The 25,944-nt window shown below is 53.0% G+C and overlaps 9 protein-coding genes and 3 non-coding genes across 12 annotated transcripts; 6 read left to right on the top strand and 6 right to left on the bottom strand.

The window, feature by feature from the left end:
• The first annotated feature begins 69 nt into the window (after nucleotides 1-69).
• On the top strand, nucleotides 70-2,111 carry BO66DRAFT_390348 (3-oxoacid CoA-transferase). Its single transcript, XM_025646984.1, has 3 exons — nucleotides 70-323; nucleotides 388-1,570; nucleotides 1,630-2,111. Exons 1-3 carry the CDS (start codon nucleotides 261-263, stop codon nucleotides 1,941-1,943), a joined length of 1,560 nt encoding a protein of 519 aa, XP_025506048.1. The 5' UTR covers nucleotides 70-260; the 3' UTR covers nucleotides 1,944-2,111.
• BO66DRAFT_390347 (ubiquinol-cytochrome c reductase complex assembly factor 2) lies at nucleotides 2,100-3,224 on the bottom strand. Its single transcript, XM_025646983.1, has 2 exons — nucleotides 3,066-3,224; nucleotides 2,100-2,956 (listed from the first exon to the last, which is right to left on the bottom strand). The coding sequence occupies exons 1-2, from the start codon at nucleotides 3,081-3,083 to the stop codon at nucleotides 2,561-2,563; spliced, it is 414 nt and encodes a 137-aa protein (XP_025506047.1). The 5' UTR covers nucleotides 3,084-3,224; the 3' UTR covers nucleotides 2,100-2,560.
• A 300-nt stretch (nucleotides 3,225-3,524) lies between these two features.
• BO66DRAFT_390346 (uncharacterized protein) lies at nucleotides 3,525-4,659 on the bottom strand. Its single transcript, XM_025646982.1, has one exon. It carries the CDS (start codon nucleotides 4,219-4,221, stop codon nucleotides 3,604-3,606), a length of 618 nt encoding a protein of 205 aa, XP_025506046.1. The 5' UTR covers nucleotides 4,222-4,659; the 3' UTR covers nucleotides 3,525-3,603.
• Nucleotides 4,660-4,899: 240 nt separating this feature from the next.
• On the top strand, nucleotides 4,900-6,744 carry BO66DRAFT_390345 (metal homeostatis BSD2 family protein). Its single transcript, XM_025646981.1, has 3 exons — nucleotides 4,900-5,098; nucleotides 5,229-5,753; nucleotides 5,822-6,744. The coding sequence occupies exons 1-3, from the start codon at nucleotides 5,075-5,077 to the stop codon at nucleotides 6,401-6,403; spliced, it is 1,131 nt and encodes a 376-aa protein (XP_025506045.1). The 5' UTR covers nucleotides 4,900-5,074; the 3' UTR covers nucleotides 6,404-6,744.
• Nucleotides 6,745-6,972: 228 nt separating this feature from the next.
• BO66DRAFT_345789 (uncharacterized protein) lies at nucleotides 6,973-10,191 on the top strand. Its single transcript, XM_025644562.1, has 2 exons — nucleotides 6,973-7,464; nucleotides 7,658-10,191. Exons 1-2 carry the CDS (start codon nucleotides 7,278-7,280, stop codon nucleotides 9,811-9,813), a joined length of 2,343 nt encoding a protein of 780 aa, XP_025506044.1. The 5' UTR covers nucleotides 6,973-7,277; the 3' UTR covers nucleotides 9,814-10,191.
• Nucleotides 10,192-10,653: 462 nt separating this feature from the next.
• On the bottom strand, nucleotides 10,654-12,503 carry mpkA (mitogen-activated serine/threonine-protein kinase SLT2). The gene is made up of 5 exons (XM_025649045.1): nucleotides 12,173-12,503; nucleotides 11,976-12,108; nucleotides 11,853-11,919; nucleotides 11,473-11,787; nucleotides 10,654-11,417 (listed from the first exon to the last, which is right to left on the bottom strand). Exons 1-5 carry the CDS (start codon nucleotides 12,283-12,285, stop codon nucleotides 10,777-10,779), a joined length of 1,269 nt encoding a protein of 422 aa, XP_025506043.1. The 5' UTR covers nucleotides 12,286-12,503; the 3' UTR covers nucleotides 10,654-10,776.
• A 1,068-nt stretch (nucleotides 12,504-13,571) lies between these two features.
• BO66DRAFT_419132 (glycosyltransferase family 31 protein) lies at nucleotides 13,572-15,210 on the bottom strand (the record flags this gene model as incomplete). Its single annotated transcript, XM_025649792.1, has 1 exon — nucleotides 13,572-15,210. Exon 1 carries the CDS (start codon nucleotides 15,006-15,008, stop codon nucleotides 13,572-13,574), a length of 1,437 nt encoding a protein of 478 aa, XP_025506042.1. The 5' UTR covers nucleotides 15,009-15,210.
• Nucleotides 15,211-15,337: 127 nt separating this feature from the next.
• BO66DRAFT_345782 (threonine--tRNA ligase THS1) lies at nucleotides 15,338-18,274 on the bottom strand. Its single transcript, XM_025644561.1, has 6 exons — nucleotides 18,138-18,274; nucleotides 17,634-18,072; nucleotides 17,317-17,581; nucleotides 16,684-17,259; nucleotides 15,952-16,627; nucleotides 15,338-15,892 (listed from the first exon to the last, which is right to left on the bottom strand). Exons 1-6 carry the CDS (start codon nucleotides 18,196-18,198, stop codon nucleotides 15,738-15,740), a joined length of 2,172 nt encoding a protein of 723 aa, XP_025506041.1. The 5' UTR covers nucleotides 18,199-18,274; the 3' UTR covers nucleotides 15,338-15,737.
• Nucleotides 18,275-18,464: 190 nt separating this feature from the next.
• Nucleotides 18,465-21,965, top strand: BO66DRAFT_409926 (Gar1-domain-containing protein; the record flags this gene model as incomplete). The annotated part of the gene is made up of 10 exons (XM_025649208.1): nucleotides 18,465-18,525; nucleotides 18,685-18,806; nucleotides 18,869-19,014; nucleotides 19,158-19,184; nucleotides 19,240-19,358; nucleotide 20,290; nucleotides 20,917-21,012; nucleotides 21,173-21,210; nucleotides 21,346-21,527; nucleotides 21,597-21,965. 10 exons carry the CDS (start codon nucleotides 18,465-18,467, stop codon nucleotides 21,963-21,965), a joined length of 1,161 nt encoding a protein of 386 aa, XP_025506040.1.
• BO66DRAFT_t103 lies at nucleotides 19,736-19,807 on the top strand. The gene has a single exon. It is a non-coding gene; the product is annotated as a tRNA-Ala (tRNA).
• BO66DRAFT_t104 lies at nucleotides 20,130-20,201 on the top strand. The gene has a single exon. It is a non-coding gene; the product is annotated as a tRNA-Ala (tRNA).
• On the bottom strand, nucleotides 20,501-20,572 carry BO66DRAFT_t101. The gene has a single exon. It is a non-coding gene; the product is annotated as a tRNA-Ala (tRNA).
• Nucleotides 21,966-25,944: the final 3,979 nt, after the last annotated feature.

The raw sequence follows: 25,944 nt of genomic DNA, 5'->3' as shown, positions 1-25,944 counted from the left end.
GCAGCGGGCAGCGGCTGTCTTTCCGCATCTCCCCGCCTGAAGCCGTTCGCTGCCTTTCTTGACCCGATAAAAGGCGAAGCTTCTCCGCTTCTCAACCTCGATTCTCCTTCTCTTGTATACCTTTCTTACGTCCTGTTTGATACTCTGATTTTGCTACCTCCTCTCCGTAGGTGACTGCGAGTCAGGATATCCATCGATTACTACAGAGAGTGTATCCCCTCACGGCGTTCCCCGTGCCCACTTCCCCTCATACTGCCATTATGCCTTCTCAACTAGCTACGGGCTTGCGCTTTGCGCGGAGGCTCGGTACCGGACCCAGCAAGGTAGGTTCTCAGCTTCTTATGTTTTATTTCCCACCATTTACTAAGAATGTTGGTACTCGTCTAGCACCAGCGATTTCTTGCTCGTGCGTTCTCACACAGCATCCGTCGGCCAGAGATCAACAAGGTAGTCTCTTCTGCCGATCTTGCGATCAAGGATTTGAAGCCCAACTCAACGGTATTGGCCGGAGGCTTCGGTCTCTGTGGTGTACCGGACACTCTGATCAACGCGGTGCGGGAAAACCCGGCCATCAGCGGCCTGACCGTCGTCAGCAACAACGCCGGAGTCGACGGATCAGGACTGGGCCTTCTCCTCCAGTCCAAGCAGATCAAGAAGATGATTTCCAGTTACGTTGGGGAGAACAAGACCTTCGAGCGCATGTACCTGACAGGCGAGATTGAGCTGGAATTGACCCCGCAAGGCACCTTGGCCGAGCGGTGTCGGGCCGGTGGAGCCGGGATTCCGGCGTTCTACACCCCGGCGGCCTGCGGCACCGTTGTGCAGACAGGAGAGCTTCCTCTGAAGCACAACGCCGACGGAACCGTGGCCCTGTACAGCCATCCGCGGGACGTCAAGGTCTTCGACAAGAAGAGCTATGTGATGGAGGAGGCGATCAAGGGCGACTACGCCTTCGTCAAGGCGTGGAAGGCCGACAAGCTGGGCAACTGTCAGTTCCGCTATGCGGCGGCCAACTTCAACGGCGCCATGGGCCGCAATGCCAAGACCACGATCGTCGAAGCGGAGCACATCGTCGAGGTGGGCGAGATCGAGCCCGCGGCGATCCATCTGCCCGGGATCTACGTCAAGCGTGTGGTCCAGAGCACCACGCCCAAGAACATCGAGAAGTTCACCTTCGCCAAGGAGGAAGGTGCCGAGGAGGCCGCCGCGCTGGGCAAGGGCGAGACGGCCGCGAAGCGCGAGCGCATTGTCCGGCGCGCGGCCAAGGAGTTCAAGAACGGCATGTACGCGAACCTGGGAATCGGGATGCCGATGCTGGCTCCGAACTTCGTGGATCCCTCGGTTGAGGTCATGCTGCAGTCCGAGAACGGTATTTTGGGATTAGGCCCCTACCCTAAGAAGGGACAGGAGGACCCGGATCTGATTAATGCTGGTAAGGAGACGGTGACGCTGTTGCCTGGCGCGGCGTGCTTTGGTAGCGATGAGTCCTTCGGCATGATCCGGTCGGGTCGCATCGACTTGACGATATTGGGCGCAATGCAAGTCAGCGCAAGGGGTGATCTGGCTAACTGTAAGTGATTTCAATATATCTGAAGATGGAGATGACGAAGCTAATCACTTCGGGCTCAGGGATGCTTCCAGGCAAGATCAAGGGCTTTGGTGGGGCCATGGACCTCGTCTCGAATCCCTCTGCGACAAAGGTGGTCGTGACCATGGAGCACACCGATAAGAAGGGAAACCCTAAGATTGTCAAGCAGTGCGAGTTCCCCTTGACTGGAAAAACTTGTGTCAGCCGCATTATCACCGAGCTGTGCGTATTTGATGTCGACTTCACCGACGGGTTAACGCTGGTCGAGCTGGCGGATGGAGTCACCGTGGAGGAGGTGCGCAGCAAGACCGAGGCGCCCTTCAAGGTTGCTGACGATGTGAAGCCCATGCTGTGATTTGTTTCTATTGCACCTTTTCTTCGCAGCTGGATTGACAGGGTTGGATATAATATGTGAAATTGCCTGACAGGTTCAGGGCGGAAGATATGGATTGTACTGTACATAGATGAATAAGATAACGAAATATCGCGATTGCATTATAGTTCAAATTCCATCACTTTTGATTGCTGCGCATCATTAAAGGTTCACATATATATACAAGTTTTGTTGCGCCATAAGCCATAAAGTACAGTACAGTAGTTTTCATCGCATTCCCATCCCCTTGTTTCGAGTTTTCGAGTTTTCGAGTTTTCGAACTTCTCCAAAATCGAACTCCAGTTTCTCCAGGATCGATACAAGCCCGAACGCAAGCAAGCATTTTCCAGCCAACACAACCCAACCCAACCCATCTACCAAATGCTCCCCCATGTTATTATAATCCCACAAAGCAAGAGTAGAGTGCTGTGTGCCGTGCGTCATGCCCAAGGCCTTTTCGCCATAATCGCCCCAACCCCCCGACTACCTCTACCCGTCCATCCATACCGGTTCCCTCTTCCCCCTTGTACCCTATCATACAGCAACCCACTGGAAAAAACATAAACCCCCAACAGGGTAAGAAAGGGAATAGGTGAAGTCTACTTCAACCGCAACATCCCCACCACCTTCTTCCGCAACCGGCCCAACCAATCCCGGTCCGGCGCCTCGTCAAACTCCCGGATCACGTTCTCGTAGTGCTGCGGGTTACTGGCCGGGTGGCGCAGGCGCGGCGGCAGCGGGTACCGGCGGGCGTACTTGTCGTTGAGGAGGGAGGTGAGGGCGTCGAGGTTGGCCTCGGAGAGACCCGGTTTTTGGGTCGTTTGGGCGGCAGAGGAAGAGGAGGAAGAGGAGGAGGAGGGCGACGACGGCGATTGCGGCTGCGGCTGCGGCTGCGGGAGCCGGGATTGCAGGTACGCGTGGATGGAGACGGAGGCCGGGCGGACTTTGTCTTTGGGCCAGTGGGTGAGGAGGTGGGTTATGCGGGCTGTTGTTGACTTTTTGGGGGGTTAGTTGGGTTTTGAGAGGGGGAGAATGGGACTGGGATTGGGGTTGGGGTTGGGATTGGGATTGGGGGGAGACAGGGTGGATGGTGGATTGACGTACTGGTGTTTTGGTGGCCATTGTTTCTGTGTAGGGTTGCCCTTGGGGCAATGGCTGGGTGGTTGAGGGTTGGACTGGTGGTTGTGAATTGGTGGAATTGGTGTAGGGATGGTGGAGGTTTTGGATGGCAGTCAACTTGTTAATTTGCGGGATGAGGTTCTGGATGGGTTTGGTTGGATCGCGATATGCAACTTTTGTTGCGGAGCTGCATGTGCTTATGCTCGTTAGTCAGGGATTAGTAAGCTACTTACATATATTCACCAATCTTCTACGAATTTGGGACGATATATGTGTCTGGGTTGGCTGGGAGATAGTTTTCTTTGGGGGATGTTAGATCTTCTTTCTTTCATACTCATTATTAAAGGTTAGGAGCTGATGCTGGTGCAAGTGTTTCCACCATAGTCTGCGTCCGCTCTTGAACAATGCAGCAATTAGGGTAATCTATTCCGAATATGGCAATGTGATTGGACTACCTACCTTAGTGTAAGTATAGGAATCAAAGCTTCGCAATCAGAAAGTATATGCATTCCGCAGCCCCTAATCAATTCTCAGAGACAGCACTTCTGATCTTCTCCTGGAAGTCCGGAATAACCTCATCGTCGTCAATCTTCAACCCCCTCATCACCCCCGCCAACATCGCATAGATCCCCGTCATGACCAACACCTCCACCACTTCGTCCACGTCCAAGTGCTGCAGAGCTTCCTTCACCGTGTCCGGCTTGTTGGTAGTTCCCTTCAGCTGCTCATCTACTAGCCGCAAGATCGCCCGCTCCCGCTCACTCCACGGGCCTTTCCCCTCGACCACGTCCTGCGCCGAGCACCCCATGGCCTCGGCCTTCTCCGGGGGGAAGCCGAACGCCTCGGCCACGGGAACGTTGACATCCCACTCATACTTCGCATCGAGAGCGCGGGACACTCGAAGCACCACTACCTGCCAGTCAAACAGCGAGAGCTTCCGCTGCTTGCCGTCGAAACAGGCCCCCAGCAGGCCGCTGATGTGGGGGAAGAGGCCTTGGGAGTGAGCGAGGATGAGGAGGATGTTGCGCCGGAAGGGGAGGACTTTGAGACGCTCCTGGATGACTGAGGGTGCAGTGTCGGGATCCACGTAGGGGATGAGGCAGGTTTTGCGGTGGGGGTCGCTGTTCGGTTTTAAGGCCATGGTGCTTGGGCTGTTGGATCGAGTAGATTGCAGGTGCTCTCTGGTGGTTGTGGAGCGAACAAAGTCCCGACAATGTCCAGAGTATGGATTCTGGATAAAGATAAGATTGTATGATGAGATCCTTTAAACGGTCGAGTGAGGTTCGTGTTGCTGTCGACTTGGATCTTCATGTCTTGGAGACCATGGATCTCAAGTAGTTCTACCGTCGACTGCGCGGACATGTTTCGGGAAGCCATATTTCGTCATAGTTGATGCTGTGGAAAGTGCAGGCAAGATATCGACTGTCGAAAAATTGAGGTCAATAACAGGGTAACCTCGCATGGAGGCGAGCCATATTTGTCAGTCGGGGGCCATAAATGTCTGTGTGTAGTGGATGCAATTTGTCGCCAACTAGGTAAACGCGCCGGCGTCGTACAATTGACCTTCTTTTCCTATTCAGTACACACCTCATGTAAAAATAAGAATAAAAGTGTACACATTGTCATCATTAATTCCTGCATATGGTAGTTCACGACATACTCATGATCATAGCACTAATGCCGAGGAAGTATGTTGTGCAACCAACTCATGCTTACTGATTGGCTTCTGCCTAAGGCCCCGACAGCCTTGCGCCACCCACCCAGCGGTGCCTGAGTGCCTTACGCCCGTCTCCTCGTCATCCCCGATCATCTCCTTCCATTCCACTCCTCGCCATCCCATCTTCTCACCCCCTCCACATCCCCTTTGGGTTGCTCTCTCCCTTTCCTCCCGTCTTCTTTGTCGATCTCTCTATCTTGTCCGGGGTGTTCGTTTTGACTGTGTTCGATTCTTTCCTTTCCCTTCCGATCCGGTTGCTCCGCTCGCTCCGCTCATTATGAGCTCGCAGCGTTATCAAAGGGTATGCAACTCAAATAACACTTTCCCTCCCCTGGGCCTCGATCAGAAGTGGTAGCATTCTTTCTGCGCTCGTTGGGTGTGGTGGGTTTGGTACCATATCAGATAAACTGACGCGATGGGATCAAATGCAGGTTAACGCCCACGATGAAGACGACCACCTTCAATCTCAATCGTCCATCCCTCTCCGACCCAGCCCGACCCCGAACTCCCCTCCCCCTTCCTTTCGTTCTCGCTCATCCTCTTTCTCTTCCCGACGCCTTCTGCCCAACGATGACCCTCGCCGACACGATGCCGACCAGACCCTAGCCGATGCCTTCGGGGACGGCAGCGATTCAGAACCTGACGACGAGCCTGATGACCGTCAGCGGCTAATGCGGGCCCAGCCAGAACCCTGGGCCATGGCAGACAATCACAGCAGTGCGGCAGCAGCGAACACCGCAGCGGCATCCTCATCTGGAGGAACGGGCGCCAGCCCTGAGGCGTCCTCAGGGGAGATTCGCGGTACCGGAGGCATCCAGCGACGACCAACCATCTTGCCGTCCTTCAGCACCCCCAGCTCTGGAGCAAGCCGGGTGGTTACTTCGGCGAACGACGGTGTGTTCGCCAATCTGGCAGCCAAGCCCGAGCGTGGGGAGAAGAACGAGGATTTACCACCGGTATGTGATTTGTAATCCGCGCGCTGGGTTGCCACGGGAGGATATGTGTACTGACTATCTCTGATTAGTCCTACGAAGAAGCGGCAGCTGACGCCACCCCGCCATACTGGGAGACGACGATTTTGGCCCCTGGTATCTCTTCGGACGAGGTTTTCGTGGACGGGCTGCCGGTCGGCTCGATCTTCTCGTTCGTTTGGAATGCTATGATCTCCATGTCTTTCCAGCTGGTCGGCTTCCTCTTGACTTATCTACTCCACACCACACATGCAGCCAAAAACGGTAGCCGGGCGGGTCTCGGTCTGACTTTGGTGCAATACGGCTTCTACATGAAAGGCGGCAATGAGTCGAAAGGGTCGGACGAAGGCGGCGCCGACTATGTCACGCCTCCCGATCCAAACAGCCACAGTTTTGACCCTAATAATGTTGATGGCAGCACAGGAGGTGACGGAGGCGGTGGAGGCATGTCCGGCATCACCACGAGCGAATGGATTTCCTATGTGTTGATGATTGTCGGGTGGTTTATCCTGATTCGAGCCATTAGCGACTTCTTGCGAGCGCGACGTCACGAGCAGCTTGTGCTGCAGAGCCCTGAACGTGGGCTTAATGTGCCAATCATTGCGACCGGCGAGCGATCGGAGACGGTTGTTTAAGCCTGTCTTGGATTATATGGTCTTGGAGATGGATCACGGGCATATACATTTGGAAGGAGCATTGGCGTTCATGCGGTGACTGTCATTTCGTTTCTTTTTTCTTTCTTTATTTCTCTCTCTCTATCCAGACTGTCTGTCTGTCATTCCCTCGACATTCTTATGGCTTGACCTTGGATGGTTGTATCTACCTAGAGTGGTTTGATGGACGAATGGGGAATGATCAATGGCAGTCGGGACTGGAGGACTGTAGGTCCAAGGGCTTTTTTTTGTTTTGTTTTCTTTCTTTCTCATGAAGATATATTGTTAGCGAGATACCAAACACCAATCTGCCATCATCTCAATGGATGATCATTGTGTTGACTGTGTTGTAAGTTGTGAATTATTGTAGATTTTTCTGTATTGTTGCCCGTCAACTAGACGAATGGATGAAGGGGGGCTGCCAGGCAACCAAACAACCCGCCGAGTCCAAGCTCGGGTGTCTGCTCTCCCTCTCCCTCTCCCTCTTCCTCCTCTTCTGCCTCTTCAGCCACAACTCAACTAACTTTCTTCTGTGTAACCCAACTATCATTCTTTTCTCCAGACTATGTCCTTTCATTGTTATCCACTCTGAGATCTCTCTGATCTCTTTTTATTTTGATCCTCCCCATCCCCGTCTCTCGTATGGCTGCCCGATGACGATCGACACATCTTCTTGGCGTTTTCTCCGGCTTCTCCGCGCCTCTTATTTGCTTCTCTCCCAGCCTCTTTCTTCTTCCTCTTGTTCTTTGCCTTCTGGTGGTCCAACTCGATAGCTGCTCGGCCTCTCCTGGCTTGGATCTCTGAGCGCAATTGTCTGCGCAGTCCATTCCACTTCAGGACTTCGCCTCCACATCCCATGCCGAAGGTTGACGCTGCGGGGGAGGGGGAGGCTGTTTCAGGGCTGCCTCGAGCCCCCGTCGAGGCCCGCTCGCTATCTTCAATCACGGCCATCGCCTCGAATCCTCCCGCTTATCCCCGCAATCCGGCGCAGAAGAAGTTGGACCCCCTAGTCCTGTACATCGTGCGTGTACCTGGTAGTAGAGGTGGGTAAACAATGTGAACCATACAGACCCTTCCTGCATGATATCGGCAAATACCCCGCACTACACTACCACTATCGATCGCCTGCCGTCGAGGCTAGTCGTGCGACCCAGCCACCTACCTTTCAGTCTTGGATTCGCTTTTTTACATGGATGAACAACTGCTGACTGTCCTGTCTGTTTTGCGCCAATATAGATGTCTTCCTCACTCCCTTGAAACCCCCAACGAAATCGAGCGTATCGGCGGAGGCAATCAATGCCTCCCTCTATTACCTGCACGTCGCAACCCCCGAAGATGAAGCCCTTCTCCAGGAATACGAACAAGAGCGCGAAGAGGAGGCCCGGAAGCGCAAGGAAGCTCTCGGAGATGATGCGGACACCCCTCTTGCAGGCCAATCACATCTGGCGCGATTGAACAACGTCCGGCGCAAGCCTGTACCGGGCGGCGCGAATGCGGCTGCCTCGCCCAAGGCAGAAGCCAATGTCGCACCTCCTCCGCTTCCAGCCCATCCGCGCCCAACTTCATGGCAATCGCAGGAGCCTCAGTCCCCGCCACCTCTGCTGGATACCTTACAGCGTCCGTATCTCCCTTATCGTCCTAGCTTCCAAGGCACCGTGCCCAGTGAAACCTCGCCCGTTACCCCTCCGCCACATCTGCCACTGGATGATCGCGACAGCGTTCTGCAGCTCGCTGCGGGAGACCTTACAAATCTGGAAAATGCGCGTCCGCCTAAGCAGCTACCTGCAGCCCCGTTGGAAGATCCTGCAGGTAGTGACGCTGTCTCGATGAAAAGACCCAACCGGTGGAGCGCGGCGTTGTCGGGGTACATATCCCGCGGTCAGGAAACCTGGAAGGAGAAATACGAGGCATTGTCGTCCAGTCGCAATAGCTTAGACACTAGGCGGCCTCGAATTCGGCCTGAAATCCGGCCGCACTCGGCTCATGGGAGCCCCGCGCGCTCTTATCGAGGATCGCCTGCGCGAAGCCCAGGCCAGTCTCCAAGCCGGAGACCGCAGGAGCGTCAACCCCGCGATGCCCCCGGATTTCATATCACTCTCATTCGCCGCGATCCCACCCATGGCAGTCAGTGGAATGTCGCGACGATTTCCACTCCCCGCTTGGACGGTAGCGCCTTTGATATCGAGATCTCTACCCCGGGTTACAATCGATTTCTGGCGCAGGATGAGCCTTTCTCCCTTGCTAGTCTGGGGTTGAACCTTCCCAATACCGACGGACGACCACCGTCACTGGCATCATTCAAGCTTCCGGCTTCTATTCCGCCTGGCTTTCTGGACCCCACCCCAAGTCCCAAGCCGACTTCCGCCCCGAACAACCCTTCCCAACCTCGACGCTTCCGCCGCAAGCTCTGCGTCTCACGGCCATATATCCAAGACGAGCCTCGAGGGGGGTCTTTGGACATGAACCGCGCGGCGCTCGACCATGGAGGCAGCGGCAGTCCGCCTAAGCCACTTCCGCCGGGCATGTCCAAACTTAAGAGCGGCTACTACACATTCACGTCACCCTGGAACGGCATCTGTACCTTCTCCACCAGCGTCAACGGCCGCAGCTTGAAATGCAAACATATGATCCCCACGCCAGGCGCCCCTCATCACTCTCACAGCAGAAGCAACGACAGCAGTCATCATCACCCGTTTCCCTCCGCTGCCTCGACTGTGGCGCCGCCCCCCGAGACCCCCGCCGTAACCGTGGCTGAGATCCGCTTCAACACGCCCTTCCAAGCCGGTCACCTCCACCAACCTCCCGGCCCATCCCACGTCTCCCCCTTCGCCCTCAGCCAAACCACTCCTTTCCGGGACCTCTCCAATCCCCAACAATTCACCACCTCTCCCGGCGAATCCAGCCACCCCACTAACCCCGCCATCTCCTCCCCGCAAACACCAACCTCCGCCGCCTCGACAACGTCCAAACGCAACTCCCTCGCCCAATTCCTCAACCCAAACACCTACACCCGTCCCCGCGCCCGCTCTGGTGCCAGCACCTCGAGCCTTGGAGGTGGTGGTGGCGGTAGCCCGCACAGACATCAACACCATACCCGCCACCCATCCAACAGCAGCACCAGCAGCGGCGGCGGCGATTTCGACGATCCTCACCACCACCATCACCACCACCATCACGCCAAGCAAAAAGAAGAGGAAGCCTTCCTCCTGCGCCGCCGCGCCAGCGAAGACGAACGCCTCGATTTTTCCCTGGCCCGCGAGCGCGCCGGCGGCGGCATGCGCGGCAAATCCGCTAAGCTCGGCAAGCTGATCATCGAGGACGAAGGCATCAAGATGTTGGATCTGGTGGTCGCCGCTTGTATGGCGGTCTGGTGGCGCGGGTATTACTACTGAAGCTTGAGCTAATTCCGTTCAGTGGGACATATATTTCTACATGAATTAGATGCTTTTTTTGAGGGTCATTTCATATACTTCTGACTATTATTTGGCCCTTGTCTATATAGCTCTGTCTTTCAGGGAAGGCGCGGGAGGTTTCTGCTTTGACTCTGTCTTATCTTCTTGCTACCTACTGTTTTGGAACGAGAATTATCATATTCTCTAGTAGTGTGAGAAAGAGCCGGGGGGGGAGGGGCATCTGAACGGTGATCTCTTGAGGGCTTTGCTTGAGATTTGGGATTACTTTGGATTTTGCTTGTTTCTTCTACGTGGAGCTTTTCAGGTTTGGGATGAAGAAAGGATGCAAAATCCTGGGTCTTTCGATGACGTTACGTGGCGATTGATGTGTATAGTATAGTGGAATATCAACGGTATTTATGACTGATGAAGACGAATACGATAGTGGCTCGTTTTACAACTAATGTATCTGTCAAAGAACACTTTCTTTCTCGGACGAAGCACGAATTAGAAGTGGTTGATTACTGGGAATAAGACCTCGAAGATCGAGTCACCTAGATGAAGCACTCTCATCTATGATGAAACCGTACAGAGGAAAAAAAGTCCTCTGACAGGGAAAACACACGGAGAAAGTTGAATTCTGGTTTATTTGCATCTCAGAAGAATAGATTTGACAGTGAACCGCGAAGGTTTTATATTGTTGGAGGGTAATAGACATAGCATATATCGGGCAGATGACAGTCCCGGAAACGCCCGCGAGTTCCAGAACGACAACGGGCAAGTCGACGAATTTGGTTGGTAAAGGGGGTTCGAATCGACAGATATTACGTGGGAGCAATCGTGCCCCGTACTAGATCTCTTCTTTTTCATCTTCCATCTTCCATTGGTCATCCCTTGGTAGTGCAGTCATTGATGGTTCATGGATGATACCGGCAGCTCAGCGCAGGCAGCAACCGCACACACTCATTGCACATCCATGCCACGCTGCAGAGACGATTCCAGATCGTTCTGGTGGCCACCGCCCGCGGCGAGCGCTTCCTGGGGCTTGGGTTCCTCCTGCTTCCATCCGCCCTGCTGGTTTTCGGGAATGGGCACGTTCGTCTGCTGGGCAGCCTGCTGTTGTTGGGCCGCGGCGGCCTGCGCCTGCGACTGCTGCCGGACGGTGGAGCGAAAACGCACAACTTCGTCGTAGATCATGTGGCGCATCTCACCCACATCGTCGACAACCTCGAAGTGGAAGTCGAAAGTGGTGGGGCACGTGGGCTCGTCCGAAGCGTCGTGCCAGATGTGCAGGTACGGGTGCTCCAGCGCCTCTTCGACCGAGATACGCGACGTGGGGTCGAAAGCAAGCATGCGGTCCAACAGGTCGAGGGCATCGGGGTTGGCGTTGGGGAACAAGCGCTGGAAGGGGATCTTCGGCATGAAGGGAAGGTTGCGCACATATTCCTGGGCCCGGGGGGAGCCAATGCGGCTAAGGGTTTCCTCGTTGGGAGTTCCCAGGTAGTGCAGGATCTGGTTGAGCTGGTCGACATAGTCGCGACCCTTGAAGAACGGACGGCCTCCGAGCAGCTCAGCAAGGATACAGCCGACAGACCAGACATCGACTGCGTCCTGATATCAGCATCTCGCACGACATGGAAAGAACCGGATATCACTTACTAGCTTTGGTGTAGCTCTGGAAGCTCAGCATGATCTCCGGGGCGCGGTACCAGCGCGTGGCGACGTATTCCGTCATGTATCCTGCATTCTCCTCCGGATCGATCGAGAAGCCGCGGGCCAAACCAAAATCACAGATCTTCAGCTCGCAGTCGGCATTGACCAGCAAGTTACCGGGTTTCAAGTCACGGTGCAGCACGTTCGCAGAGTGAATGTACTTGAGACCGCAGAGAATCTGGTAGATGAAGGATTGGAAGTGGGCATCGGTGAGTGGCTGTCCGGAGCGGATAATAGCGGCCAAGTCGCACTCCATCAACTCTATAGGAGTGACCCATTATGTGAGCGAGCCCTTCAGATGCAATAATTGGGGTGGGGGAGCTTACCTTCGTATAGGTAGGTCTCGTTGAAGTTGTCCGGGCGGGGAATATCCATATCGTACAAGCAAGTGATCTGCAACAAGCTCGAGTCAGCGATTTCCCAGGAGTCTAGATAGCGTGAGAGCGTACATTACGGTGGCCTCGGAAGTGCTGAAGCAGCTTGATTTCTCTCAGAGCGCGCTTGGCCAAGATCTTCTTGCTGAAGACATTGGTGACCTTCTTGATGGCAACACCTTCACCCGTCTGCACGTTGGTAGCAGCACTGTCCGTTCTTAGTCTTCATTGCCCTTCCCGTTTGAAACCAGTTGAAAAGCATCACAACATACCAGACGATACCGTATGCGCCCTGACCGAGCTCCTTGGTGACATTGTAGCGCTCATCGACAATGAAGTCCTGGTTGAAGACCTTGAAGATCTTGCGGCCCTGCAGGTCGGACATGTTGAACTAGCGGCAGAGCAAGATGAGAGCAAACAATGAGGACAAAAAGCCAACGGAAGGAGGAGAGGATAGCAAGAGAAAGGGGAGAGAAGGGAGAAAGAGAAAGACGGGAGGAGGAGACGAAGAGCGAGTGAGAGTTGAGGATGGCGCGAGAGAGCGAGAGAGCGAGAGAGAGAGAGAGAGAGACAAGGAGGCTCAAAGGGGAAAGAGGGGGAGGGCGAGTTGTTCCGACCCGGTGGGGTACAAAGCAAATAGTTTGGAGGAAAAGGCAATAATGAGGGGGGGGATGAGGGGGAAACTTGCTGGTCACAAGTTTCCTTTCTACTCTTTCCTTTCTATCTGTCGCTATAACCTTGTTCTGTCTTTCTTTCAAAGCCCCCTTCCAGAGAAATCTACATCCCATCGCGGACATCCTCAATTATACGAGAGGCTCGCCTTACGCACACGAGAGAGCAACAGTGATACAGTAATAATAAATGCAGACAAGAACCAAGGATTGGGTGACTGACTGACCGTCAACCCGTCCAGAACGCCCCGCCAAGGAAGGGTACACTAAGACAACTAAGGCTGGCAATTGGCAAAACACAAAAAAAAAAGCCCAGGCCGACCGAGAAGGCCACGATATGCTCCTTTGACTCGCTAGCCTCGATCGCTGGATGGACCCAGTCTCGAGTCCTGAAACCCACCGGAGACCCAACCGCTTGCAGCAGACAGATAACCGCCTGTCTGCTTTGCTGCAAATGATGGAAGAGAGGGGCCGATGGAGACCAGCTGAAATGTGACAGCTCCACTGATTGGGTCGACGAAGCGCGCACCGTGCTGCGTGAGTAGTGAGAAGCAAGCAGCAGCAGCAGCAGCAGCAGCAGCAATAATACTCGTGATAATAAATGCATGCAGCCTGACTGCATCTGTGATATGGCCCCAGCTTCATACGGAAAAGAATTCTGCCTATCACGGCGGCCTAATTTCTTTATGAGCTCGAAAATGCATTACCTAGTACTACTGAACAGCCACTTCCCACAGGCACAAGGATTTTTCCTACCTAGTATGGCAGAAGATAAGCATTTCTGGGCCTAGCCGAAGGCAAGCTCCTAGCAACAATCGGAGGATGGCATGACTGCATTGGCGAGTCGCTGCATGCACACCAGCGATTCAGCCGCTCAATGTAAGATCTAGTGTGTGCAGCCCAGAACCACCACCTGATTTCCAATCAGCTTGAGAGCTCATAAATGGTATTCATTTGGTCTATTTGCGCTAAACTAGAATTGTAATCTAAGAAGTAAAAATCATTGATTGTCTGCTGAAGCAACAACCCAAACTACTTCCAACACTTCTAGCCTCTCCGGCTCTACCTGTCGCGTGTAGATCTGTCGCACCCGCTCGCGCTCTGCCACTGCAGTCTGCAGGCGGTACGAGATCTTGTTCTCATCATTCCGCCGGAGCGGTCCTAGGCTGAACGTGAACGGATCCGGCCCCGTATACTTGCTGTCATCCCATGTCTGCTCCATGGGCAGCGGGTCATCCGAGATCGTAGCATACTGGATTACCGAAAAGCCGTTCACGAGGTACCAGTCTCTCGGTAGAAGCCACCTATGGAGTAATGCTTCGTCGCCAGCGATGCTGGCCACCTTACTCAGAGCCACCATGTCCGCTTGAAACCAGGACTTCCAGTGGTGCACCGAGAGCGGTTGTTCCCGACCTGCCTCGTAGAACCCGGAGGCATCGCCGCGGAGATCCACCTGAAAGAGGCCCTTCTCCCAGGTAAGCTTCGTGTTCGTATGCGCGTAGATGCACTGCGAGAGCATCCGATCGCCGCCACTCTTGAAGACGTAGCACTCGTCGAAGAAAGGCTGCAGCTGCTGAACCAGAGGCAGCGAGAGGAAAATCCCCGCACCGCCGTATGCCATCAAACCCCCACTATACAACTGATGCAGGTCCTCCGTCATGCTCCCGACGTAATGCGGCTGCGTCGGGTCATATGTGGCCAGTCGGTCGACCAGCCTCTCCATCGAGGGGAAGAAGGTGTCATCATCGATCAGGACCGTCCATTGGGTATTGTCGTCCCGCAGTTCGTACAGGTACCGAACCAGATAGAACCACCGATCCAAGCGTTCTTCCACTGCATTCTCCCGGATCACCAAACGGATCCCCAATGCCTCCGCCCGTGCCAGTGCCTCCTTCTTGGCGGCGCCGGCACTGTCCACCACGGCCAGAATCCGCGCGTTTGTTCCACCGGCCCAATGCGCAAAGGCATCCAAAGAATCAAGCAGGCGCTCCATCGATGTCGCAACGCCGAAGACCAGGTGCGATGCATCGGGACGAGGACGCGGCCGGGGGCCCTGAATAGTCACGGCGGGCGCGCATCGCACGGCGGAGAGATCCTGCCGCTGCGCATCACCCTCCAGGGACACCGTCCGGAATTTTGGAAACTTGGCATCGAGGGTATCTGTGTACCCGGTGAAATTGTCGGACTGGTCCACGGCGATCTCTAATCGCGCGTACTCAATTGAAGACGTGGGAGAATATTGCCGCAGGAGGTCGAGATCCACGTAGCACGGGTTCGTGTAATCATTGGGAGACGACGACGGCTGGTTCAATTCATTGTGAGACAGGGGTTCAGTAGTGGCGGTCCGGCGGGACGAGGAGAGGAGAAAGATCAGGCATGCGGCGAGGAACGCGGCCGCGATAAGCAGGGAGGGGTGACGGTTGATTCGAGACATCATCAGGGATCAGACATGACGATGATCACCTCACTTTCTTTGTTCTGGGGTGTGGAGAAGACACCTTAGCACGGCAGAATTGTGTTTGAATGGAATTGTTGCAGAAGATTCGGAACAATTGCCCCAGGGGGAGGGAGGAGGAAGGAAGGGAGAGAGGAAGTGCCCTCTAAAGCTTACGTTGACATAGGTGGAGAGAGGGGCTCGGGTGGATCTTTAACACTCATAGAGGAATATGATGGATCAAGCAGTGCGCCAATGTTCAGGAGAAAGCAAAGACAGTTCTTGATATGAAGTACGGAGTACTTCGTAAACCGTACGAATAAACCAGCTCAGTCAGGGGTCCTGGCATGCTAAACTACCAGCATTCCGTCGCGTAAATTTAGCCTGGCATATAAGCATTTGCTAAGTAGTTTAGCCGGGAAGGACCCGACAAGGTAATCGCCAACAATCGAGCCATTGATAACTTCAGAGCTTCTCACAAACCGCACTTTTCCCAGGCTACGTACGCTTCAAGCAAAACATCGTCGTCAAAACTCCAGCTCAATAGCAAGACCAACATCCCCTCTTTAAATCTAGAAGCACAACCTCTTTCATCTTAGTCTGTCTTTCTTTCCTGCCTTGCATTGGCTCTTTATGCGAGCTAGGATCTAAAACTATGGTATATCGACACGTAAATCTTGAGTATTTTTAAGCAACTCACTCTACCAGCGAGCAGAATGGCAGAATTCTCCTTTACAGGGAGTTGACCAGTCTGCGCTCCTTCCGCAGACTGCGGAGCTTCTCACGGGCCTCTTCCAGAGGAACCATGATGCCCTTGTTCTGGGTGGCGGGGTCATCACGGTTACGGATGTTGACCGAGCGGTTTTCCTTCTCTTGGGCACCAACAACTAGAATAACGGAATTAGCATAAGTGAAGGAGAGAAGCATAACAAGACCGAGAACATACCGAAAATGAAGTTGTACTGCTGCAATTGTCCAGTACGGATCTTCTTCTGCATGGTGTTACCGCTGATATCAATGTCAACGTTCAGCTTGTCAGCGCGCAAGATTTGCTGCAACTCCTCGACGTAGTCGTTGACAGCGGGCATGACCGGGACGATCAGGATTTGACGGGGACTGATCCAGAAAGGCCACTTGCCACCGAAGTGCTCAATCAAAATACCAAGGAAACGCTCAAAGCTGCCGATGATGGCACGGTGGATAACAACGGGACGAGCGCGACCAGGACCAGGCTCCGTGGACTTGGCCTCGCCCTCCTTAGGCTCCTCCTGGGTCATCTGGGCCGTCTGCGTCTTCTCGTTGGTCATATATTCAAGCTTGAAGTTGATAGGAGCCTGGTAGTCAAGTTGGATGGTGGCACACTGGAACTCTCGCTTGAGGGCATCGGCAATGGTGATATCGATCTTGGGGCCGTAGAAGGCTCCATCGCCCTCGTCAATGTACCAGTCACTGCCCTTGAACTTGGTCATAGCAGCCTTCAGCTGCTCTTCGGCATAGTTCCAGGTGGCAAGCTCACCCAGGTACTTCTCCGGGCGGGTAGAGAGCTTGAGCTTGAAGGTGAAGCCAAAGAGGCCGTAGATGGACTGCAGGAAGTCGAACAGACCCTCGATCTCGGACATGATCTACGCTGAATTAGTTCCATTGTGAAATGACGGGAAAGCTCGTGCCAAATCCTTACCTGGTCCTGAGTACAGAAAATGTGGGTATCATCCTGCTGGAACTTGCGGACACGGGTGAGTCCGCTGAGAGCGCCGGAGGCCTCGTTACGGTGCAGGACACCGAAGTCCGCGATTCTCAGAGGAAGCTCACGATAACTACGGTCACGGTGACCAAAGAGCACGAAGTGACCAGGGCAGTTCATGGGCTTCAGCGCCCACTCTCTCTTCTCGACGTCCAACTTGAACATGTCGTCCTTGTAGTGCGCCCAGTGGCCGGAAGTCTTCCAGATACCAACATCATACATGTTGGGGGTCTGGACCTCCTGGTAGCCACGCTTGCGATACTCTGAGCGCAGAAGGGACTGGAGAGCGTTGAAAATCTTAGTACCGTTGGGCAAAAGGAAAGCGCATCCAGGAGAAACTTCGTCGAAGAAGAAAAGCTCCTGCTCCTTTCCGATCTTGAGGTGATTGCGCTTCTCTGCCTCCTCGAGGAACTTAAGGTGTTCGGACATCAGCTTCTTGTCGGGAAAGGCAACACCACGGATGCGCTGCAGTGAGTCGTTGGTCTGGTCGCCAAGGAAGTACGCCGAAGAGTTCTGTGAGATATTAGCAATAGGCCACTATGAGATCGAAATACTATGACCGCGACATACCTGCATGATCTTGAAAGTCTTGATCTTGCCAGTGCTCTGGATGTGGGGACCCCTACACAAATCGACAAGGGTACCGCACCGGTAGACGGTGCTCTTTTCGCCGGTCACCAACTTGTCAATGTAGTGAAGCTTGTACTTGCTGTATGCGAACATCTTCTTGAGGTTCTCCTTGGTGACCTCCAACCGGTCGAAGCTCTGCTTCTCCTTGAAGATACGAGAGGCTTTGTTGTCCAAGGCCGACCAATCAGTCTCCCTGACGACACGACTGTTTCGCAGTTAGCGTGGAAACTCCTAAGGGCAAGGCTAGATGAACGTACCCATCGGGCATGGCCATATCATAGAAGAAACCCTGGGGGGTGGGGGGACCGTGAGAAAGAAGACATCCGAACTCGCACTCACAGGCCTCTCCCAGGGTGTGCGCGCTGGAGTGCCAGAAAACCTCTTTTCCCTCGGGGTGCTCAAACGGCACATAAGAGACGGTACAATCACCCTCGAGCGGGCGACCAAGATCCCAGAGTTCCTTGTCCACCTTCGCGATAACGATGCTAGCGCTCAATTCCTTGGGGACGTTCTTCAGAAGCTGGGCGGGGGTGGTCTCGAAGGCCTTCGCGGTGACATTGGCGGTGTTGCCGTCACCAAGTTCGATGGTGACATTGATGTCGTTGTGGGGCTTGTTCTTGAGCTCTTCCAAATATTGCTGCCACAGTTCCTCGAAGAGGTTGTTACGTTCGATGATAAAATCGGGAAGACCGTTGCCTGGCTCGTTTACTGATTAGGAGGGCTTCCGATAACATGTGGCGGGGCAAAAATGTTAAACTCACCAGCAGGTTTGGCGTCGGCAGCAGGCCTGACAGGCAGATCTTTGGAGCCCTCGGAAGCCATAACTGTAGCCCGCAACGTCAGAAGGTCAATCTGAGAAGAGGTGTACCGACTATTGAAGAGGGGTAAACCAGCAGCGGGATGGCTCTTCCGCATCGAAATCGGACGATCATGACTCAAAAACCGAGACGGAGGGAGGGGGGGCGGTGAGTCACGTGAGTTAGAACTGCCCTTGCGGCTAGCGACACTTGCCGCTTCGAGGCTTCCCACCATTTGAAAACTTCTCCGGACTCCGGATTCAGGTCGATCAGAACACCCAGCAATACAACATGTCTTTCCGGGGCCGTGGTACGGGCGCCAATCGTGGCGGTAGCTTTGGTGGTCGTGGTGGTGAGCTTTCAGCCAGAAGAGCATGGGAGAATTGATTGTCGCGTTGAGGATAGGCTGACGAAATTTTCTTTGGATAGGTCGCGGAGGCTTTCAGCAGCCTGTCGGACCCCCGGCGCAGGTTTTGGGTAAATATGCCGCCACAAAACAACCAAACTCTAGTCACTGATGGATTTGCTACAGAGATGGGAACTGTCATGCATTCTTGCGAAGGCGAGATGGTTTGCGAATCGATCAACCCCAAGATTCCCTACTTCAACGCCCCCATCTACCTCGAGAACAAAGTACGATCCACTCCGATTATCGCTCCCGAAACGACACCATTGCTAACGAGACTTGCCCTTAGACCCCTATCGGTAAGGTCGATGAGGTTCTTGGCCCCATCAACCAGGTCTACTTCACCGTGAAGCCTCAGGAAGGCATTGTCGCGACTTCGTTCAAGGCTGGTGACAAGGTCTACATCGGCGGCGACAAGCTTCTTCCCTTGGAGAAGTATGTTACGACATCCATTGGGTACCATGCGAACGATGCTAACCTCGTGGCTTTAGGTTCCTTCCCAAGCCCAAGCCCCCACCGGGTATGATTCCGAACATATATGTGCATGAACAGATCATTGATACTAATACCCTTCACAGGAGCTGCCAAGCCCAAGAGAGCCGGCGGTGCTGGTCGTGGTGGTGCTGGTGGACGCGGTGGTCGTGGTGGCTTCGCTCCCAGAGGTCGTGGTGGCCCTCGTGGTGGTGGTCGCGGAGGCTTCTCCAGAGGTGGCGGTGGTGGTGGTTTCGGTGGTGGTCGCGGTGGTGGCCGTGGTGGTTTCTCCAGAGGCGGCGGTGGCGGTGGTTTCGGCGGTGGTCGTGGTGGTTTCTCTCGGGGAGGTGGCAGCGGTGGGTTCCGACGATAGACAGTGTCTGTCTGACCTAAAGTACTGTCTTATTACGGCGTTATGGGAAAACGGGAGCTTCTTGCAGGAATTTATTTGTCTCGATATTCTTGTGCATTCTCGGAAAATTGCTGCTTCTCGAAGTGCAGAGGCTGTGAGCACAATGCAGCCATTAGACCCATGTATTGCAATGATTATACCTGTTAATTCTACCTTTGTTTCCCTTGAATTGCCGCGGGCCCAGTATAAGAGAGAGATGCGATGTCTTCGCAGAATGGCGAGATCGAGAGTTAGTCCATGGGATTTCTAGAATGAAGTCAGCATGACTAATCTGGGGTTATAGCTCAGTGGTAGAGCGCTCGCTTTGCATGCGAGAGGTCTGGGGTTCGATCCCCCATGACTCCAATTTTTGCTCAACCTGCAGCTGGTCATAAACATGTCAGGTCGGTGTTTTTGTGGCATGGATTTCAGATGAATACTAATCATCTTTGGTTCGCCGGGTGCCAGGTAAAGATTGGGGACGGTATCGAGTCAAGGTGTATAAGATTTATCAGGCTGTGCAGATACATTGTTTCATACTATGCCTTCCAGACTTGTTTTTGCATGAGGAATGTGCTTGGCAAGGACACACATATGCGGCGAGGTCTGAGCATAGGGCAAAATCTGGAGTCACGATGATGGTTTTGTCTTTCTCATAGGAGCTGAATTAAGGAACTATTACTAAGCTGGGGTTATAGCTCAGTGGTAGAGCGCTCGCTTTGCATGCGAGAGGTCTGGGGTTCGATCCCCCATGACTCCAATGCTTTTTTGCTTCTGATCTATGATGTGCTTTAATTGATCTTTGTTTTTGCTTCTCTAGTCTTGGATAATTATTTGGTCAAGCCCAGCGTAGGTTGTGGGAGGTAGTTCGCCGATATCCAGGTTTCAACCAACCACAGATTGGTGCACGTATGACAAGGTCAGATTGTCACAAAAAATATAAATGTCGCAATTCTGGTCCGTGGTAGCAATTCGACAGTCAAACTTTAAATAATATTTTATTGATAGCCCTTTGAGATCCAGGAAAGGCGGCTAGGTGCAAATCTGGCAAAAAAACAATGGAGTCATGGGGGATCGAACCCCAGACCTCTCGCATGCAAAGCGAGCGCTCTACCACTGAGCTATAACCCCAGTTATATTGCTGTAAGTGCACTAGCTACCAGCCAGATCCACTTTACGCAGCATTTGTCGAAGGATTGTTTGTGGCGCAAATTCTGCAACGTATTCCGGTAGTTGGTAACAGAGGCTGTGTGTGGCGCAGACCAACACCGCCTTGCAATGACGTCTAGCCACGCCTAAGCGGTCAAAGAATTAATCTGTGCGCCTGTCAACACTCCTTCATCGATAACTGGTTTCCCATTGCATCATTCCCCTTCCATTCCCCACGGACAACCTCCGCATATAACCAAGCTTCTCCCGTTCGATCTCTCGCCCTCACCTCAGTCTCTTTATCAATCGAATATTTGCAATTTGAGCATGTCTCGGAGGACATCCACCATGCCGTCGAATACGTCTCAGAATAGCGGTGTCCCACCTGCGGGTGATGGAGGTATGCTTAAATCCTGGTGCCAGTCTGTCTGCGACAAAGGATGCTCACGTTGTGTTAAAGGGCAAGAAAAGCAAAAGATGCTCCTTTCAGCAGAAACGGGCCATTTTAGCATGGTCAGGTTAGCATCCCCGACCCTCAAGCTGGTTTCTTCGTCCTTGTACTCATCTGCCATCCTTTACCAGAGCTTTACATCTCGCCGATCTTGTGACTGAGCTGAATGGTAAGGAATCAGGTGTCATTGGAAAGTGATTTTTGAGAATTCTGCTAAATTGTATCAATTAAAGGATTCTGCGGAGGCAAGCTACACCCCAGCCCGAGAGAGAACCTGCGACCTCATACTGACTGTTTTAAACAGTGATGTCTGTCTTCTCGTCAATGCGCTACTGTCTCGGGGATCCCACCGATTATTCCTCTCTCTGGGCTGCTCTTACGTTTATGCCTTTCGGGCTCTTCTTTGATTTCATGGATGGCAAGATCGCTAGATGGAGAAAGAAGTCTTCTCTGATGGGACAAGAGCTCGACTCTTTGGCGGATCTGGTACGTTTGTGGTCTTTTCTGATATGGGAGGGGGCTTGCTGCTGATCTTTTACTCTTGTGCTCTCCCAGATCTCCTTCGGAATGGCACCCGCCGCTGCAGCGTTCGCCATCGGCATCCGCACCCCTGTCGACCACTTCTTCCTGACGTTCTTCGTTCTCTGCGGATTGACCCGATTGGCGCGTTTCAACGTGACCGTTGCTGTTCTTCCCAAGGACAAGACCGGCAAGTCCAAGTATTTCGAGGGCACGCCCATCCCAACCACCCTATCCATCGCAGCATTTATGGCCTACTGTGTCTCTCAGGACTGGGTCCAGGACAATCTACCATTGGGCCTCGCGGGCGAAGGAACCGCGTTCGAGTTCCACCCCCTTGTGCTTCTTTTTGTGCTACATGGCTGTCTAATGGTCAGCAAGACGCTGCACATCCCCAAGCCTTAGAGGAGGTTCGACTTATGAAAATGAAAAGCTCAACAGACGCGCGTCCAATCTGTCTGAGCCGAGGTTTCCATTTCTTGATAGAGATGTCTTATTAAATGAGCATATATACTGAGGGAAAACCTACGTCAAAAGTGGACATCGAAGGATTTTTGGAGATACCGTTGTTGTTGCGACAAGTCACATTCTACTGTCGCATTTCGCATTTGTCTGGTGTTGTTGATAGTAAAATCAGATCCGAGGCTTAGTGCAGCCATAACCTTCTTTTTCTTCTTGGGCTCAGACTGCCTCTGCCTGATACTGAAATTACAGTAGAATAGGGCCAAGGTATACCAGGTTCTCTATCGCCCCTGCTAATGCGGGATCCGCGATTGAACATACTACCAAGGCCAGCAACTGTTCCATCTCCTCTGCTGGACACGCCTTTGATTGTAGTTTCCATGGAAGAATTCACCGCTGGCATGTTCCGCGCGGACAATGATCCAGCAATATCCTGTCATGTTTCCCCCTGTAGATACTTCAAGAATATGCGGCCCGCTCGTCGCTTATATATCTCCGCCCGACCTTCACCGGCAACATAAAATAGCCCGCCGACACAAATTCATCCTACCACCAAAGCATCATTATATTTTTTTTCTCTCTCTTTACCTAGTAAGACATATTGACGCGATAACCCAATAGACCCAACCGCCGCGAGGACACGTGAAATCACCAGGCAGATAGATACACCTAAATTTTACCCTCGGTGCTGCCGATAGCTAAAATGATGGCAGGTTCTGTGATTGCCTGTCTACGTTAGCGGTAACTGCCTCGCATTATCACTAGATAGGAAGCCTTCTCTGGTCCCACAGTCTAGAATGGTCCACGGCCTGTTTCACTCTGGCCGTCGTCGATGTTGCTTTGTTTTTCTTCGCACGAGGGACTATTATCATGTGGGGGGATTATCCCCTGCGACCATAGCACAGCTCACGCGACTTTATTCTTATGATCAATGTCGTTGATTCTTGAAGTCGAGACGAGGCCTGATGTAGGCCTTGTCTCTGTTCCAAACCGCGCACAAATATACAATGGGTCTCTCCTACCCAGTCCGCTTCTACAGTCTAATATAGCTGGCTCATGTTACTGAGACGTAAACGCTCCGCCCCAGTCATTCGAGAATCTCGAGTTCTTTTCAGCCGTTGCAGACCGTCACAAGCCCGCCCGACCGTCGTCTGTCCGGGTCATGTGCCAAATGGCTTGCTGATGTCAATCCAGCGACCTAGATACTACAATGGGGACATATCGTTCGTCGTTCCCGCCCGGAGTTGCCCTGCAAAGTCAATCTTCTTGCCTGGGCCGGGGGGGGGGCTTTGTTTGCTAAAGATAAACAATGCTAACCGTGATCCACTACCTCGGGCCACGGGTGTTCATGCCGGCATAGAAACCCCCAGGTTCGTGCTGTTGTAGACGTGCGAGGCAAGTCGAGTTAGATTAGGAAGCTGGTCTGGCTTCAGTTTCTCTCATCGCAGGGCTACTCAAACTGACAGGTTCAACGCAGTGAGCAGATCACAGAGGCCCTCGAAGGTGTTTGCTTCACGCCGTAAATCGCATTTTACATGCCAACTCCGCAATCCGGACACGCGGCATACCATTGAGAAACCGTCTGGTCCAAATTCAGCCGACGACGTGCGTGGCTTGAACCGCCCGCAAAGAGAGAGTTCTTACGTGCAATTTACACTGTCAATACGCACACCGGACAAGCCGGATAGAGGCGGTTCATTCCAACGCCCCGGGGTTAGATTTGTTACTCGAACATTATTCCTATGAAAGGTGGCATAGCATGTAACTTATGGGCTATTGCGGTAGTGGAGAACAATCTTGATCTCACTGAACGCAGAGGGCCCAGACCTCACATCTCTTGTTTCCAATCTTACTTCTAATCTTTTGGTACTTTGCAAGAACAACAATGCTTTCAATTTGGAAAGGCCTGTTGCGGGTGTTGGTTGACACTTGACAGCCTGACGATGGGAAAAGTTCGGAGCGGCGAACATCTAGGGTTGGGGGTTTTGGGGCTAGAAGAGAATTCTCCACTTCGTCCACTCTCTCCCCCCTCCCCCTTCTTTCCTGCACTTAGCCGGAAGGGCTCAAGGGCCTTCAAGAGTCAGGGACTATTTTACCTCAGCCCGTCATTCCATTGGTGGCTCACAGGCATCTAGGATCAAAGAGGCCTAGTGAGAGAACTGTTTACGGATTCTAGTCTACCTTAGTTCGTGAGTCCCTGAGCGGTTTTTTTTTCTTCGGCCAGTGGTGTTGTTCTCCCCTTGCCGGTGGTGGCCTCGCCCTTCGTTCTCGCATCCGACTCACTGGCATGGGGTCCTGTCGTGCACGATCTGAACATCATTCCTCGGGAGCACGGAGTGGAATGTCGGGCGTGGCTGAGAAGAATGGAACTGTCAGGCAGGCAGACTTCGACTTACACACTATTTGACAGGGAATGTGGTGGGAATAGCATTCGAGAGAAAGGTGATTGATTGATCGCTTGCTTGCTGCTTTGGATTGCCCCGGGAGTTTGAGGCGAGCGGGAGAAAGTGTCTCGCAAAAACAGCCACCACGTACTCGGCATAATTTGGCCACAAGCAAGGAAGACAGCGGGAAATCATCGATTCTTCGTCACGAACGACTGTCAAGTGGACGGATTCGAACAGCAGCAGCAGCAGCAGCAGCAGCAGTAGAGGTAGCAGGCCACTCAAAGTATGACGGATCGACGGATAACTGTGCCCGAATTTTTTTCTCCTCACGACGTACTATAAATATCCTCGAGGGCAGTGGTCGAGGTCGGACGATAATCGGAGTAAGACATGGGCGGAGTCATTACAATACACCGGGTCTGAGAGAGGGGTGTGTTTGTTCTTTGTAGATGCCTCTGTAGTTGAAAGGTGTAGAGTAGTGTAGATTATCGGATACTGTGCATCATGAAACTGACTACAGTTCACACACTCAGTCAGTCGTGCGAAACTTTAGAAGAGTGAGATGGAAGAACATCATCATCATCATCACCATATTAATGAATGGTTAAGTCAGTTAAGTTATTTGGTGTACCATGGGAGGGATGTCCATCCCGTTTCAGAGCAGCTCATGACCAAACTGCAAGCCTGGAGTGGATTCGCACATGCCAGTCTCCGCCCGTGTTAGACCCAAAGGAGGAAAAAGTGGGAGTTGCCCCTGGACCCTCCCTTCGATCATTCGTCACACCCGCGGGATCATTTCCAATGTGCTCCGTACCTGGTACCTGCCTGGTACTGTATCTGGTAAGCTATCCGGTATTGACTCAGTACTGAAATAGATTACCACCCTGCTGTGGTGCCCTTTTCTATGTTACTGTATGTACTGTAGGGGGACGGGCTGCACGGCTGCATGGCTGCACATCCTTTGATCCAGGGTTGGTCTCCCTCCCGGTCCCAGAACCTTACCGTACCTGGTACCAAGCACCAAGTACCAACTCATTGTATCTGTAACTCGCATGTTTTGTTGTTTGTGTCCCTCACCCCTAGAGGATCCTCTTACTAGCCTGTCAGTGCGTCGCTTAAGGGCCTTTTCCACCATCGACCGACCCTCTTTCCCCTAGTCTAACCACACCCCCAAGTCCATCTTGCCGCCCAGCAAGCAAGCAGCAATTCTATTCCTATCCACCTAATCTAACTAATTATTAGACTAGTCCGGTCAATCACACTCGTTTCCTTCCTCGAGAGGAGTCCTTGAACTGCCTCGTCACTTTCCTTCATCCCCTTCTGCTGCTATTGACCCTAGACACTCGTTTGCTCTTTTGGGCCTCCACTACTATCATTACCATTTCATCCCATTCACTTGTCTCTTTCTTCTACTTTTCACACTTCTTCCTATTTTCTCCACCGGCTGCCTGTCACGCGTTGCTTCCCTAGAGCAACTCAGACCTCGACGCCTTCGTACAGCCGTTATTCCGCCAATTTCCGTTTCCCCAAAATCT

Source organism: Aspergillus aculeatinus (genome assembly GCF_003184765.1).
Source record: "Aspergillus aculeatinus CBS 121060 unplaced genomic scaffold BO66scaffold_13, whole genome shotgun sequence".
NCBI classification, from domain to species: domain Eukaryota; kingdom Fungi; phylum Ascomycota; class Eurotiomycetes; order Eurotiales; family Aspergillaceae; genus Aspergillus; species Aspergillus aculeatinus.
Note: the sequence above shows the minus strand (reverse complement) of the source record. Positions and strands in the feature narration are given on the sequence as shown.

Excerpts from the sequence above, each read along its gene's own strand:
- BO66DRAFT_390346 (XM_025646982.1), bottom strand. The coding sequence starts at position 4,221 with ATGGCCTTAAAACCGAACAGCGACCCCCACCGCAAAACCTGCCTCATC.
- BO66DRAFT_345782 (XM_025644561.1), bottom strand. The coding sequence starts at position 18,198 with ATGGCTTCCGAGGGCTCCAAAGATCTGCCTGTCAGGCCTGCTGCCGAC. Across the intron at positions 17,260-17,316 it reads AGACTTTCAAGATCATGCAG|AACTCTTCGGCGTACTTCCT; the intron begins GTATGTCGCGGT and ends AATATCTCACAG. Across the intron at positions 15,893-15,951 it reads GCAGTACAACTTCATTTTCG|TTGTTGGTGCCCAAGAGAAG; the intron begins GTATGTTCTCGG and ends CCGTTATTCTAG.
- BO66DRAFT_390348 (XM_025646984.1), top strand. The coding sequence starts at position 261 with ATGCCTTCTCAACTAGCTACGGGCTTGCGCTTTGCGCGGAGGCTCGGT. Across the intron at positions 324-387 it reads TCGGTACCGGACCCAGCAAG|CACCAGCGATTTCTTGCTCG; the intron begins GTAGGTTCTCAG and ends GTACTCGTCTAG. Across the intron at positions 1,571-1,629 it reads AAGGGGTGATCTGGCTAACT|GGATGCTTCCAGGCAAGATC; the intron begins GTAAGTGATTTC and ends CTTCGGGCTCAG.
- BO66DRAFT_390345 (XM_025646981.1), top strand. The coding sequence starts at position 5,075 with ATGAGCTCGCAGCGTTATCAAAGG. Across the intron at positions 5,099-5,228 it reads GCTCGCAGCGTTATCAAAGG|GTTAACGCCCACGATGAAGA; the intron begins GTATGCAACTCA and ends GATCAAATGCAG. Across the intron at positions 5,754-5,821 it reads AGAACGAGGATTTACCACCG|TCCTACGAAGAAGCGGCAGC; the intron begins GTATGTGATTTG and ends ATCTCTGATTAG.
- mpkA (XM_025649045.1), bottom strand. The coding sequence starts at position 12,285 with ATGTCCGACCTGCAGGGCCGCAAGATCTTCAAGGTCTTCAACCAGGAC. Across the intron at positions 11,920-11,975 it reads ACTTCCGAGGCCACCGTAAT|ATCACTTGCTTGTACGATAT; the intron begins GTACGCTCTCAC and ends AGCTTGTTGCAG. Across the intron at positions 11,788-11,852 it reads CGAGACCTACCTATACGAAG|AGTTGATGGAGTGCGACTTG; the intron begins GTAAGCTCCCCC and ends TCACTCCTATAG.
- BO66DRAFT_345789 (XM_025644562.1), top strand. The coding sequence starts at position 7,278 with ATGCCGAAGGTTGACGCTGCGGGGGAGGGGGAGGCTGTTTCAGGGCTG. Across the intron at positions 7,465-7,657 it reads GCGTGTACCTGGTAGTAGAG|ATGTCTTCCTCACTCCCTTG; the intron begins GTGGGTAAACAA and ends GCGCCAATATAG.